General features: G+C 40.6%; 1 protein-coding gene across 2 annotated transcripts in view; it reads left to right on the plus strand.

Annotated features, from left to right (window-relative positions):
* The first annotated feature begins 4,219 nt into the window (after positions 1-4,219).
* Positions 4,220-15,371, plus strand: part of gda (guanine deaminase) — a 98,581-nt gene continuing 87,429 nt past the window's right edge. For both annotated transcript variants that reach the window (XM_051928373.1, XM_028802344.2), the window contains exon 1: positions 4,220-4,484. In XM_051928373.1, coding sequence (XP_051784333.1) covers positions 4,359-4,484 — 126 coding nt within the window. In that variant the 5' untranslated portion in view covers positions 4,220-4,358. The remainder of the gene's footprint in view (positions 4,485-15,371) is intronic.

The raw sequence follows: 15,371 nt of genomic DNA on the forward strand, positions 1-15,371 counted from the left end.
CTGCTTTGAAGGTCCCAATGAGCACAGTGGCCTCCATCATCCATAAGTGGAAGAAGTTCAAAACCACCAGGACTCTTCCTAGAGCTGGTCGGCCATCTAAACTGAGCGATCGGGGGAGAAGGGCCTTAGTCAGGGAGGTGACCAAGAACCTGATGGTCACTCTGTCAGAGCTCCAGAAGTCCTCTGTGGAGAAGAGGAGAACCTTCCAGAAGGACAACCATCTCTGCAGCAATCCACCAATCAGGCCTGTATGGTAGAGTGGCCAGACGGAAGCTACTCCTTAGTAAAAGGCACATGGCAGCCCGCCTGGAGTTTGCCAAAAGGCACCTGAAGGACTCTCAGACTATGAGAAAGAAAATTCTCTGGTCTGATGAGACAAAGATTGAACTCTTTGGTGTGAATGCCAACCGTCACGTTTGGAGGAAACCAGGCACCGCTCATCACCAGGCCAATACCATCCCTACAGTGAAGCATGGTGGTGGCAGCATCATGCTGTGGGGATGTTTTTCAGCGGCAGGGACTGGGAGACTAGTCAGGATAAAGGGAAAGATGACTGCAGCAATGTACAGAGACATCCTGAATGAAAATCTGCTCCAGAGTGCTCTTGACCTCAAACTGGGGCGACGGTTCATCTTTCAGCAGGACAACGACCCTAAGCACACAGCCAAGATATCAAAGGAGTGGCTTCAGGACAACTCTGTGAATGTCCTTGAGTGGCCCAGCCAGAGCCCAGACTTGAATCCGATTGAACATCTCTGGAGAGATCTTAAAATGGCTGTGCACCGATGCTTCCCATCCAACCTGATGGAGCTTGAGAGGTGCTGCAAAGAGGAATGGGCGAAACTGGCCAAGGATAGGTGTGCCAAGCTTGTGGCATCATATTCAAAAAGACTTGAGGCTGTAAATGCTGCCAAAGGTGCATCGACAAAGTATTGAGCAAAGGCTGTGAATACTTATGTACATGTGATTTCTCAGTTTTTTTATTTTTAATAAATTTGCAAAAATCTCAAGTAAACTTTTTCATGTTGTCATTATGGGGTGTTGTGTGTAGAATTCTGAGGAAAAAAATGAATTTAATCCATTTTGGAATAAGGCTGTAACATAACAAAATGTGGAAAAAGTGAAGCGCTGTGAATACTTTCTGGATGCATTGTACATTGTAAAGAGATCAGAAGTAATAAATGTAAGGAATTTTTTTTACACTCATTTTTTGTCATTTTTTCTGTTACTATAGTACAGTGTACAGTACAGTATATTTATGTCCTTTTCCTTTTTCTGTGGCTTAATTGTGTTTTATGTTCTAGATTATGATTTTGCAAATGTGTTAGGATAGGTAAGTGACTTAGGCTAGGGTGTGTTTCGACTACACCAAAATTTGGGTTACATCACTGTTGTAGGAACAGAACTGTGTCGTAACCTGAGGACCCCCTATACTTTGGGTTCACCATGTGTTTATCCCTCCCTAGTGTTACTATTTAATTAATAAATACCCTCTTATTATATTTGTTTGGCCTCCTTGGTGTTACTTGGGTTTGAGCATCAAGAGCACCACCATGGTGTCTGGAACATCAAATGACAAAATTGTATGGTATTCATTATTGGTAGACAGTGGATTCAGAAAATATTCAGATCCCATGACTTTTTTTTTGCATTTTACTTTGTTGTGGCCTTGTACTAAAATCTTCTGTATTCTTTTTTCCCCATGTTAAGAAACATTAAATACCCCAGTATGAAAAAAGAAAAAACAAGTTTTTAGAAATGTTGGCAGATTTGTTAAAAATAAAAAACTGAAACGGCACATTGACACCAGTATGTCATTGAAGCACCTTTGGCTGTGATTACAAATTGGACTCTTCTTGGGTATGATGCAACAAGCTTCATACACCTGGATTTGGTTATTTTCTGCTATTCTTGTCTGCAGAACCTTTTAAGTTCTGTCGAGTTGGATGGAGACTTTCGATGGACAGCTATTTTCAGTTCTTTTCAGAGATTTTCAGTTGGGTTCAAGTACAGGCTGCAATGGGCACCTCTAGGAAAAAACCCACTCATGCATTGTCTTTGCTTCGTGCTTGGCGTCATTGTCTTATTGGAAGGTGAACCTTTGGTCCAGTCTGTGGCCCAGAGAGTTGTAGAGCAGGTTTTCATTGAGGATATCTCTGTTCTTTGTTCTGTTCAGCTTTCTTTAATCCTATCTAGTGTTCCAGTCCCTGCCACTGAAACATAACCCCACAACATGATGTTGCCACCACTGTGCTTCACTGTTGCAATGGTATATCACTGGTGATGAGCAGTACCTGGTCTCCTCCAGACATGACACTAATTTTAGTTTCATTAGACCACTGTGTTACTTACATTCTGAGAAACATTTAGGTGCTTTTTTCAAACTCCAAGTGGGCATCCATGTGTCTTTTCGTAAGGGGAGGCTTCTGCCTGGCCACTTTATCATGATGCCCGGATCGGTGGAGTGTTGCAGTGATAGTTATGCCTCTGGACATTTCTTCTGTCTCCATATAGGTTGTCTGTAGCTCAGTCAGAGTGATTATTGGGATCTCAAGAGTGACCATGGCCTTTCTCCTAAGATTGCTCAGTTTGGCTGGGTGACCATCTCTACAAAGAGTCATTCCTGGTCCATCCTCCTTCCATTTTAGAATTAGAAAGGCAACTGTACTCTTGGAAACCTTCATTACTGCAGGATTCCTTCTTTAGCCTTCCCTAGATCTGTGCCTCAACACACATTCCTATCTCTACGTTCTGCGGGAAGATTCTGGTGGGACTTTCTATAGAGAGGTGTATGACTTTCCCAATCATGTCCAATCGATTGAACTGATGACAGATGGACTCCAAACAAGGTGCAGAAACATCTCAACAATGATCAATGGAATGGGATGCACTAGAGCTTAAATTCAAGTGTCAAAGTGAAAGTCTGAATACTTATGTTGATGAGTCATTACAATTGTCTACTTTTAATAAATCTGGAAAATTTTCTAAAATCCTGGTTTCGCTTTATCATTCTGGGGTATTGAGTGTTACTTGATGTGTGGGAAAAATTAATTTAAATGATTTTAGCACAAGGCTACAACATAATAAAATGTGAAAAAGTAAAGGGTTAAACCACAGAAGATTGACAAACCTTTATCTTAAGTAGGCTTTATAAGTGCATCATTATTCTCATCTCAGTCTTATGTCCGACTCAGGATTACAGGGGTCCACAGCTCGTTCTGGAAGCACTAGGTTCAAGGCAGGTAAGAGCCCTGGACAGGGCATCAGTCTATTGCATGGCCCACTTACACAGACCCTCAGACACAAACTTATTTTGGAATGGCTAACAACCGAATATGCAATTCACTGGGAATGTGATAGAACTCAGAAAAGCTCCCAAAGACACAAGCATAATGTGCAAACAACATGGGCAAGACCCCGTTGTGGGATTCAAGCTAAGGATACTGGATCAGCAAGATTTCATCAAGATTGGATTTAATCAATAAATGTACTTACCATCATGTTTCTAGGAGGTCTCTTTGCTCAGAAAAGTGGATGCCCACCTTTTCTGTCCTTTCAGGTTTGATGTGTTCATTTTAGGCATTTTTTTTTTTACTTTTTGTACCCACCAAATTGATAAGAAGTTTCAGTTTGTAAAGTGTGTTGTCGCAGTAAACGCCACTGGAGATGCCTTGCAATCAGATTAGCTTTGAACCTGAGGCTTTCATATCCTCCAGTAACCTTATTGTTTATTTACGGCCTAAAATAGTGGCTTTTGCTGTTCATTGCAGTCAGATGACTTTTATATGTTTTGACCTTTGCAAACTTTAACCAAATTGTTAATATTTTCCAGGAGTTAATCTCATCTTGTTACCGTTTAATTACTTTGAATTGTATTAGTTGTTTTTTAAAGAACGGCGCGATTTTGCTTTAGAAAGATGCTCTATAAAGGATGCACTAATTTAAATGTTCCTGCATTAATTTGAATTACATAAATAACTTAATTAGACGAATATAAGGAAAGTTCCCGCGACCGTGAAACTGAATTTGAGAATGTATATTTGCCTACAAGAAATATGAAGATAACGAAGACTAAACACCAAATGTATGGCGGCGAAAATATGTGTTCTGTCGTTTTAAATTCCGAAATTGTTATTTGTGAGAACAGAAACGTATCTTTTAAACAAACAGTCGTCTATGTACACGGTGACCAAGTTAAAGTAGTTTAAAAGAAAACTTTGACCCCATGTGTTTCGAATATGTCGTCATCGCATTCCATTTATCTGTTCTGATTCCGCACTTCCTTAAACCTGTCACATTTGCTTCGGCACGGAACACTTACGGCAACTCATCAAGTGAGAGCAGTCCAGAGAGTTAAGATGAGCCGAGGCGCTGCCGCCGGTCAAGTTCAGCATGTTTTCAAGGGCACCTTTGCGCACTCCACTACAGCAGAGCCGCTGCAAATCTTGGACAATACGATTTTAGGAGTAGACATAAATGGAAAGGTGAGATTATTTTTTTGCATGATTGCAGGGCGATTTATTCATTTGATTTCTGCCTATGAAGTGCAGTGAGCTGTTCTGAAATAACTGTCAAAATATTTATTTTACTTAATAGTTCAAAATTAGCAAAACACATCTTTTACATCCAGTGATCCATCCATGTTGTAATATCTTTAGAATTGTATTGCCAGCTTTATTTAAATGTTTTTAAATAGGATAATTCCTATTAGAATGGTAGAATGGATGTAACGATTGCCTTCTCAGGCATTCTCGTTCTCGAACCCAATTAATCCCACTAAAGTAAAATTAATCTGGCTTTCTACAGTTGCGTCACAATATAGAAATCGAGATTAAATGAAGAACAGGGCAAAATGTGACATGTGAAGGTCACATTTTATTGGCACTAACCATAAAAATAAATAATTTTTAATTGTCCGTTTCAACATCGTTACTCTTCACATTGGTATATGTGATTTATTATTCAAATATTTAAAAAATAAATTACTTCGTTAACAAAAATACAAGGGCTGTTTATAAATCCAAAAGTTATATTTTATATTTTGGTGTTGACTTTATGTGAATGTTTCACTGATTTGGGTGTTTTATTTTGTTTTGAAAGTGACTTTTCCTTTCTACGTAATTTTGGGAAACAACGCTTTGTAAATTCAAATCTTAATTTTTTCAACATTATGTTCAATTTGTTTCTTTGACTTTATGTAATGGTCTATAAGGAGCGTCAAACAGCGAATGTCAAACGTACCTCTCTTTTTACACCGATAGTGATCATTGTTGGCTGCGTCCAGTCCAGCAGCACCAGCCCTGGATACGGCGTCACTCCATCGCACAAACCCCCACAAAGGTCCAAAATCGCCAATTCACCCAAACAGCACGTCACCCCGAACAACAAGTGTGAAGTTAGATGTCACAATGCCAAGATGCCACAAGCAGATGACTACTAAGAGGGCAGAAGGCACTTTTGACATGCTTTATAGCTCGATGAGTCTAACCTTATGGGTTGTTTTTATCGCCGTTTTAGTAACAATACAGGGACATGTCACGTGGTCTGTTATTTCTAGGAAACCTGATGTTTCATAATTATATTAATATCTAAACTAGCTGACTAATGTGCAACTTTGGTGCTACAGAAAGGCTTGCAATTCCTTTCCTTTCCTTTTATTTTTATGGATTTTACGAGTCGGCCAGGCTATGTTGTGCTTTTGTTACCTATAGCCAGTGAACTTTGTGGCTCTTTATTAATCAGAGTATTAAGTGCATCTGAGTACAACGGGGCTTTACGAACGTGAAACTTAATCTTATAATTAAAATAATTACAAATCAAGTGTTTACTTGTGCATACATGCCTGAACAGCGAGATGGGGTGTATCATTACTATAACATGCCTGACAGCATTTTTCTTCAGCTTACAAAAATGCAGATTTATCACCAAAAACTGAAAGCCTTTTCTTAAATGACATTTTGCCATCCAGTTGGAATACAAAACCATTTACTGAAGATCCATGTAAATGATTTTGGTAGGATTACAAATCCATAATCTAATATTTGGGTGTAACTGAACTGAAAAGATGAGTAGAGGAGAAGGGGGTCTCATGGGATTTAAATAAGAAGTAACATTGTATTGTATGTTTGGCTGATTTGTAATTTACTCATTGTATGGTTATCCACTTCTTAAAATACATTTGTTAAAAAAGAACAAAACATTTTTATTGTTTTGAAAATATTGTTTGTGGTTGCCACCATTTTTTATGAATTTTTTATATTTTACATTAACTTTTGCTTATGTTTCCATTGTGAGAAGACTCAGAAACATGAGTGCAAGAGCTGAAAAGGGCTAGGTAGTGAATATACATATATATATACAGGGTGAGCCAAAGAGGCAGCCACGTGGACTGGGGTGGGGGTCCCTTGATAGGCGATCCCTTGCAGTTATCAGTTGGCAACATGCCTTGGTCCGGTGCGCACCATGCTTTCGCTCTTGAAGTGTTCTTCGAAAACAACGAATCCATCATCACTACCCAATGCGCCTTCTGAACACACTTCAGCATTCCTCCTAATGGTGACGTCACAAATTGAATAACAATTCTTCAGTGGGTGGCAAAATTTAGACAGACGGGTACAACATTGAATGGAAAATCTCCAGGCCATCCTTGGACTGTACAAACGCCTGACAAACTGTTAGGGCATCAATTTTGCAGTCTCCTAGATGTTCAGCACACAAACATGCTTCTGCCTTAGGCATTTCCAACAAGTCTTTGAGGAGGATTTTGTATTAATCTCTATCCATACAAAATGATGGTAGTGCAGGAACTTACTGAGAGAGACTGGGAAAGCCATAGAGAGTTGTGTGCAAACATTCTATAAACTGTTCATTGAGATGCCATCGTCATGTGCAGCGACGACGCATATTTTCATTTGAATGGTTGCGTAAATAAGAAACCAACCCTCGTGAACTTCACCGGAGACCCCTGCACAGTGACTGTGTTATAGTTTGGTGTGCCGTGGCAGAATTTGGCATTGTAGGCCTTTACTTTTTTGAGGAGGGGGAAGCAACAGTCACTGTCACTTCAGAATGTTACATTGAAATGCTAGAGAACATTTTGCGGCCCCAACTGTATGAAATGGATGTGGTGGATGCCTGGTTTCAACAGCGGCACAGAGTTCCATGCAAGTTTTGCAGGAGATATTTATGGGAAAGCTGATCTCCCTGTGCAGCGATATGTCGAGTGGCCTTCACATTCACCTGATCTCACACCATGTGATTTCATTTTGTGGGGCTATCTCAAGTCGAAGGTAAATGCACACTGACCTCAAAACCTTGAAGCCCTCAAGGATGCTATTTAGCACAAAATCACCGCTATTCCCCTTGAAATGGACAAATGAGTCATGTGAGCATTCAGAAATCGCCTTGAAGAGTGTATCACTAATGATGGCCACCACCTTGAAGACATAATTTTTAAAACACAGTGAAAAAAATCTATTTTGTATACCCTTTCTTGTGTTGTAATGAAATTTATTTTATCTTGTAGCATTTTTGTAGAATAAACATTTGAAATGTGGTACTTCTTTTTGGCTCACCTTGTATTAGTCTGTACATTGTACTGAGAAATGACAAGAGGGAGAGAATAAAGTGTTTGGGGACCTGCTGCTACCCTGTTTAATCGAAACAAAAGAAGGAAAATTGCTGAAGTCACCTGTACAATGTAGCGTGAATGCCAATACAAACATAATGAACTGAGCATGATGCCCCTGGGTAGACTGGTTAACCACACTTTTAAGTACACAATACCTGGCAGCATATTCAATGGCTACATCACACTCCTGTGCCATTGACCAATTCCAGGAAATTTTGTGTCACCTCTCATACTGTATATAGAGTGCTGTGCAAAAGTTTTAGGCAGTTTAGATAATTCACAAAAATGTTTGCATTAGATGGTTGTTTTATGGGTCCCGGATTGGTATGTCAATATAAATAATTTTACAGTTCCAAGCATTCTTTTTTCAAAAAGTGAAACCAAACAATGCAATATTCAAACTCATTGAATAAAGAAACTAAAATAGTAACAGACCATTTTCCAGTTAAAAAAACATGCAGTCTTTCTAGCCATATACTGTAACTCAATATAAAATAAACAAATATAACAAACTAGCCAACCCGCGGCATAGAATACACCGCATAATTATGTATTGATGGGTGAACACTTCCTGAACAACACAGTTGTCCAAATGGGGTGGGTTTGTGGATACCACTGTGAGTAAATGAAAAGATAGACCTCTGGAGAGAGCAACATATAATTGTCCATGACTGAAAGCGGGATCGTCTGTGACGAAGAAGGCCACGCTGGTGAAAGTTACTTCGTCGGTAGGGATATGTGTCAGTACTTGTAGATTAAGGTGTAGTGAGTCTTCGTTGTTGACGCTTAATATAGCTTGCGTACTGAGATGTTCCGGAGTCACAGTTGAGAAACACTTTTTTAGTGTCTTTTAAGCACACGGGAAAAAATGAACATGTGAAACATCCGTAATGTAATAAGTCACCAAGAAAAGTAACATTGCAACAATGCTATCTACGACCCGATCTCTGTAAACAGAAGTGAAAACAAAATCGAGCCCGGTGTATTCTTTAACTGCCTTGTGGCACTGTAGTAATGCTGCTGCTTTGCAGTAAGGAGACTGTGGAAGATTGTGGTTTCGCTTCCTGGTTCCTCCCTGTGTGGATAGCGCTTTGAATACTGAGAACACCGCTATATCAATGTAACGAAGTATTAAGAAGAAATTGTCTTCGTGTAATAGTAAAAGGCAAATTATCAGCGACAAACTGTTTTACACGCTGCATACCAACCCACGGCATAATATATGCCATAATCACGCCGCTTTTTAAATGTTTTTTAAGCAGAGGGAAAAAAATGAACATTTGCAAAATCCATAACGCTGCTTTCAGTAAGTACAATGCACACACGTTTAATTTGTCGGCCACTTTTTGCCAGCCGTCTTTTCTGGTTTGGGCTGCTTTTGCAGTGTTACCGCTTGTGCATATTAAATCTTGAAATCCTTCAAGTAACTAATTAACTAACTAACACCAACCCACCCACATACACAGCTTGTGTGAAACAAATGCGCCCGTACTTTCAGAATTTTATTGCAGCCTATAGTGGAGTCAGGCACAGAGAAGGTCAGCTGCTGAGAGAGCGTCTTGACTGTTTCAGGGACTGCATCGGTGAAGCAGGTGAGACGCTAATGAAACAGAGGCACAGGGCTTATTGGTTTTTAAAGACTGCTTCCTTCATTGTGTTTTAACCTCAGTTTTAAAGGATTGTTTTAAGGATCCCATGGGATACCCCACGCAAACTGTTTTAGACGCTGCATTCAGCAATTCACATCCACGACAAACATGCCTCTTCTTACATGGTCCTTGTTCTCAAAGCATACACACCACCTGGTCATGTGCCCGCTCGCAACAGCAACTCACGGAGAACCGCCCACCAACTCTAAGACCATGGCGTGTAAAACATTTGCGATGGTGGTCCGTGTGTCATAACTGAAAAGAATAATGAAAAGTCAACATGGCTCAGAGGTGCATGTGGACTCCTAGCACAGACGAAAGCGACTTACGGGGTGGTTGGTGAGTTGTTGCGTCCGGGCACATGAGCAGGCAGTGGGAATGCCTAGAGAGGGAGGGTGGACGCGGGCCGGGGAATAAGGAGTGTTGGTGGGTGGGGAAACGTTTTACATGTTCCTGCAGGACCATCTAAGAAGACGCATGTTTGTCGCGGATGCGGTGGACGCGGGCTGGGGAATAAAGAGTGTTGGTGGGCGGGGAAACGTTTTCCGTGTTCCTGCAGGACTATCTAAGAAGATGCATGTTTGTTGCGGATGCAAATTGCTGTATGTAGCGTGTAAAACAGTTTGCAATGTTGCACACGGTCGTGCGTCGTAACCAAAAAGTCAATGTGGCTCAGAGCTGCATGTGGACTGTAGCACAGACAAACAGAAATGACGGCGTGTTTTCCGAGGCGTTGCGTCCGAGTTGGTGGGCGTGGCTCTGCGAGTTTTCGTCGTATCCAATGGTCTTAGAGTTGGTGGGCGTGGCTCCTTCCTGCGTGCTTTCATGGGTGTGGGCGTGGCTCCTTCCTGCGTGCTTTCATGGGTGTCTTGCCCGCTCTGGCGGCGGCTTAGAGAATTATATATATAGATAGGTGTTAAAGGTCAATGTCATAATGCGCAGTTTGAGCCAAAGTGAATAAATCTGGACAAGGGACAATCATACTGAAGATGTGAGGTCACATTTGATGTGGCTGTTTAATCTGAAAATCGTACACCATGGAAAAAGTGAGCGTAGTGACAAGACACAAGGTGGTCATTCTGCTTCATCAAGGGCTCTCCCAAGAGAAATTTAGTGGCAGGTAGGCCTTTTTCCAGATGTACTGTCCAAGCTCTTGTACAGAAACACAAACAAACAAGTAAGGCTGAGAACTGGAAATGCAGTGGTCAGCCAAGGAAAATGAGTGAGGCAAACGAGAAATACATTCAACTTGATTCCCTTCAAAATCAGAAAATGTCCAGCACCATTATGAGTTTACAACTGGCGTAAAACACTGGTGCCCTGGTACATCCATCTACAGTCTGGAGAAGTCTTAATAGAATTCATCTTCATTAAACTCTGAGTTGGAAATAAAGCCAACTGACACACTTGTACACAAAAACACAAGGACTGGGTGTGCTGAATGTTCATAAAGAGGCCAAAAGAGAAAGGGACAAGGTATTGGTTTTAAGAAGACCACTTTAGTGTGGCCATGGAGGCTCAGGAAGTACTGAACTGTTTTTTCTCTTTTATTGTTATTTTAAGCTCTGTCTTACATTTTTCTAATGTATTTTTTGTTTCTTTAATAAAATATCTTTTTTGACATTACTACCTATTTGGGCTATTTAGATAGATACTGTAAATCTTTGTTGTCATTGTCACTTTTACAAAAGAACAACGAAATTGAAGGCGCTGTCGACTCAGTGTGAGGCATAAGAGTTAAAAAACAAGAAAAGGAATAGTAATTAAAGTACATTATAAATATATACAAATTACACTTGTCATATATACAAATTGCACTGGTTGACTTAAGGTCTATATTGCACATTTAGAGAATGATATGGAGCAGTTTTATTCTGAGTTCAGGGCCATAATTGCTTTTGGATAAAAACTGTTTCTAAGGCGGTTTGTCCTGGTTTTCATTGCTCTGTATGGCAAAAGCTGGAAGATGCAATGACCGAGGTGTGATGAATCCTGTGAAATGTCTGTTATTTTTTTTGCGGCATCGGGAGGTGTAGATTTCTTCTAGAGTGGGGAGTGTACAGCCAATTATTCTCTCCGCTGTCATGACGACCCTATAGAGCACTTTCCTTTCTGAGGAAGCGCAGCTGCCGTACCACACACACAGTCCGTATGTAAGCACACTCTCGATGGAACAGTGATAAAAGGCAAGGAGCAGATTTTTGGTGATATGGTTCTTTCTGAGGATTCTCAGAAAATACAGTCTCTGTTGTGCCTTCTTCAGCAGCTCCTTGGTGTTGGTGCTCCAGGTCAGGTCATCCTCCAGCTCAATGCCCAGAAACCTGAACACCGGTACCCTCTCCACACAGGGGTTGGGGTTTGGGGATAGCTTTGTAACGTTCCCATCCACTGTATATATCAGTATCAATCTGCAAACATATTAACTTACTGGTAAAAGATTAAATATGTTTTTCATACTATACTGTGATTCAACACAGAATTCAGTTGTTACCTGGTAAGGTCAACATTCAACTAGTAATGGTCACTGATCATAGCACTGGAGAATGTTCAGATGTGCAAGTAAGGATTTTACTGTACTCTGTACACATGGCAACAGAGTTGAACTTTGAACTTGAACTCATGAAGCAAGATTTAGTGATATATTGACTCATTTTGTAAACGATTTACACAAAATGAAAAGTGTAAATTATGTACATATTCCTGCATGCCACAAACATTTAAGACAATCTGTACTTTTGTACGGTCACCTAAAAATACAATATGCACATAACAGATTAATTAATAGTTGTCTGGCTAAATGTATAAACAGCAAAATAGCATGCACACAACCTTTGATTTCTGATAATTGGAAGCCACCTGTAAGTCAATTCCTTTTCCATTACATATTTCAAATACATTGTCAATTGCACTGTGAAATTCTTACATACAGTATGTGTCTGACCAATAGGAAACCCCTTTCCACTCTCTAGCATTATGATTTGTTACTAACCAAACATGTTCCTTCCGTGCTAACTTCTGGGTTCTACGTTTATTGTCTGTCAGTGTAGTATGAAAAAAAAATGCAATCATGCTTTCAACAGTAGTTATGCAATACGATTTAAATTACCTTTACAAACTCTTAGTTTAGCACATCCGCTTTTGGGACTTTATTTAGGAATGCCGAGTCATCACATTCCATTAAATTTCACCTTTCGTGGTTCGCCTTTATTATTTGTGTAACTACAGCAAATCACCCCTCACTACTCTAGCGTACTCTAGAGTACAAGGGGTCTGTTTGAACAATACACTGTAAACATCCAGTCAGCTTTATTAAAAGCAGAATACCAGAGTACTTTAACCTCTTATTTCCTTATTTGTCAGGGCAGGTCAATGCCTTCATCTGAGCTCACTGTCACACTGTTTTTGAATAACTTTCTGAATTTAAATGTTTATAGAGTTTGGTGTAAATGACTTGGCCAGTTCAGCTTCATGTATTTGAGTTTAAGGTCATGTGGTAAAAAAGGCTATTCTACTCCTTTAGCAAAAGAATCAGGTTACAGACCTGTCCAGGATAGGTGTTCAAAGAGGCAGACACTGGACAACAGGCCATTCAGTATTGCCATTTTATTTAGGAGTATATTTATATCATATATTTACTGTATATCATACTTGTCAACGATATTATATATGCATACAATATATATATATTCACAGATCCACTTATTCCAATGTAGGGTTAAAAAGAAGGGAATCAACACAGAGAAAGGTCTGGGATGTATTCGTGACCCTGTATAATGCAGAGCCAACAAAATATAGTCTTTTCAAAATGACAAAGAATATCTTTCCAAACAAGAACTGATAGAGAGGGTAAGGTCTTATGGATTGAGGAGTTCCTTGAAGAGGAGGGTCCAGGAGGGTGGAAAATGGAAGTGATGTCAACGGTGGAAAGTCTGGCACTTGTCCGTTCTACAGAGGGAGTAAGAGTGAAGGCTTTAGACAACAGTGACAACCCCTAGTTTGGCAGAAAAACTACCATCATTAAAGCTCTTAAGCTGTCTACCAAGCACACACACATGAGAAAGGACACAGGTATGTCCCAGCAAAAAATCCCTGAACAGGTTGCTAATGTAGTGCAGAGATAAATTATATCATAGCATAACATAACCTTGTCCAGACTGCTTAATCTCATTCAGGATTGTGGTAGTTTTGAGCCTACCTCAGCAGCAATGGGCACAAGGCAAGCAAAAGCCCTAGCCAGGGCACCAGTTCATTACTGTCGCTACTCATAGACATACCCACATGGGGCCAATTTAGAATCACCAATCACCTTGACAAGCTTGGTATGGGAATGTGAGAAGAACACTGGTGTACTAGCAGAAAACCAGGCACAGACAACAATCAGGTGCAGGATTTAATCAAGCACTATTATATTTTAACATAGGATTAACATTCTCAAGCCCGATTAATCTAACTGATGGTCTTAGGGGAACAGAGTCCATCCCAACAGCCCTGGGAACTGGGAAGAAACCAGCCTTGGACCCAGTGCCAATCTATAACAGAGCCCATTCACAAACCCACACTGAGACCAATTTAAAAGTACTGATCAAACCCACACACAAACACACCACTGGGGATGTAGAAGAAAAACTAGAATCCTATATTTGAATCCAAGCTCCTGGCCCTGTCCATGTGAAATTTACACGTCCCCTTCATGTGTCTCTTACCCGTATCAAAAAAGATGTCCTCTATAGTTCAAACTGGCAGCTCTAAAGTAGTTCTAGTGTTTGTTTAATGTGATTGTGTGCATATGTGTTGTCTGCGATGGACTGGTGCAACAGTACTTAGCACTGTGTCACTATGTCAGAGCCTATGTTGATAGTATCAAGTACAGGGCAAGGATAACCCCTGCAGGGTACAATGCCATTTCATTGTACAGCACACTAGCTAAGCATTCACCAATCATCCTGCTGAAAAGCCCTTTGGATATTAGAGAAAACCACAGAGCAGAAAGGGAACTGACAAGGATGGGGCATAACAAGCACACTTCACATAGCCATCGACCTTAGGTGCATTGTTGAATAGTCACTATAAACTTAGACTGGAGTGATTGTGATTCAATAATATGTAAAAGTTTATGTTCATGTAAAAGAAGATTTTAATCATAGGAGCACTCTCAATATTATTTATCACAAGGTTTCAGAAAACCTTTCAAGTGTCCCATATGAAGCAGGGGATCAAACTAAACAAAGTGGAAGTTCAAGGCACAATGTGTAGATTGTGGCAAAATTTGATTAAACAAAGAAAGCAACATGTTATTGTACAAAGAACATTATATAAATTTGAAACAGCATAATCATTAAAGATGTTCCTGGTGTGGAAACTATGGGTCACTGTTTCCCCTTTAAACCCAACAGACAGACATTCAGGACACAGGGTAAAAGCACTGAGAAGTATTTTTAATTCTTTCTTCTCCAAAACAGTGTCCTTCAAGCACCACAGCCACAAATAGACAATTAAATAAACAAGCACAATATTCTTCTGTTTCTCCTCCACACCTCCCAGCAAGCTTTGTCTACCTCCACCTGACTCTGGCTCACCTGCTGGGTCTTCCACAGTCCTTTATATAATCTTTGACCCAGAAGTGCTTCTGTCCTTCCTCCCACATGACTTGGCAGCACTTCCGGGTCAGACAGAGAACTTGAGTTTCTCGTTAGCCTGGAAGTACTACTGGACTCCCGTCCTCGTGACTTGATAGTACTTCCAGGCTATCCATATTACTAAACGAGAATGGTAAACCGGATGGACGCAGGGACATCCGGCCATGGGCCGTGGACGCAAAAGATGTACTGCGCAAGCGCCCCCACAAAACCCCCCCTCCAAGCAACGGAAACCGGATGGAAAGCAACGTAAAATAAGAAATGAGGCGCCGCGCCCATAGCACACAGAAAAAAGGAGTCAGACGCCGGCGCCGCACACAGTGCCGCACGAAGCCCATGACACACAAAACGGAACACACACAAAGAAGAGGATTGAGACCCACGACACACAAAGCCCCCCTCCAGTAACTGAAATAAGAAATGAAGCAACGCGCCCCTAGAACACCAAAAAGAAAG

Source organism: Erpetoichthys calabaricus, chromosome 5 (assembly GCF_900747795.2).
Source record: "Erpetoichthys calabaricus chromosome 5, fErpCal1.3, whole genome shotgun sequence".
Taxonomy (NCBI): Eukaryota; Metazoa; Chordata; class Cladistia; order Polypteriformes; family Polypteridae; genus Erpetoichthys; species Erpetoichthys calabaricus.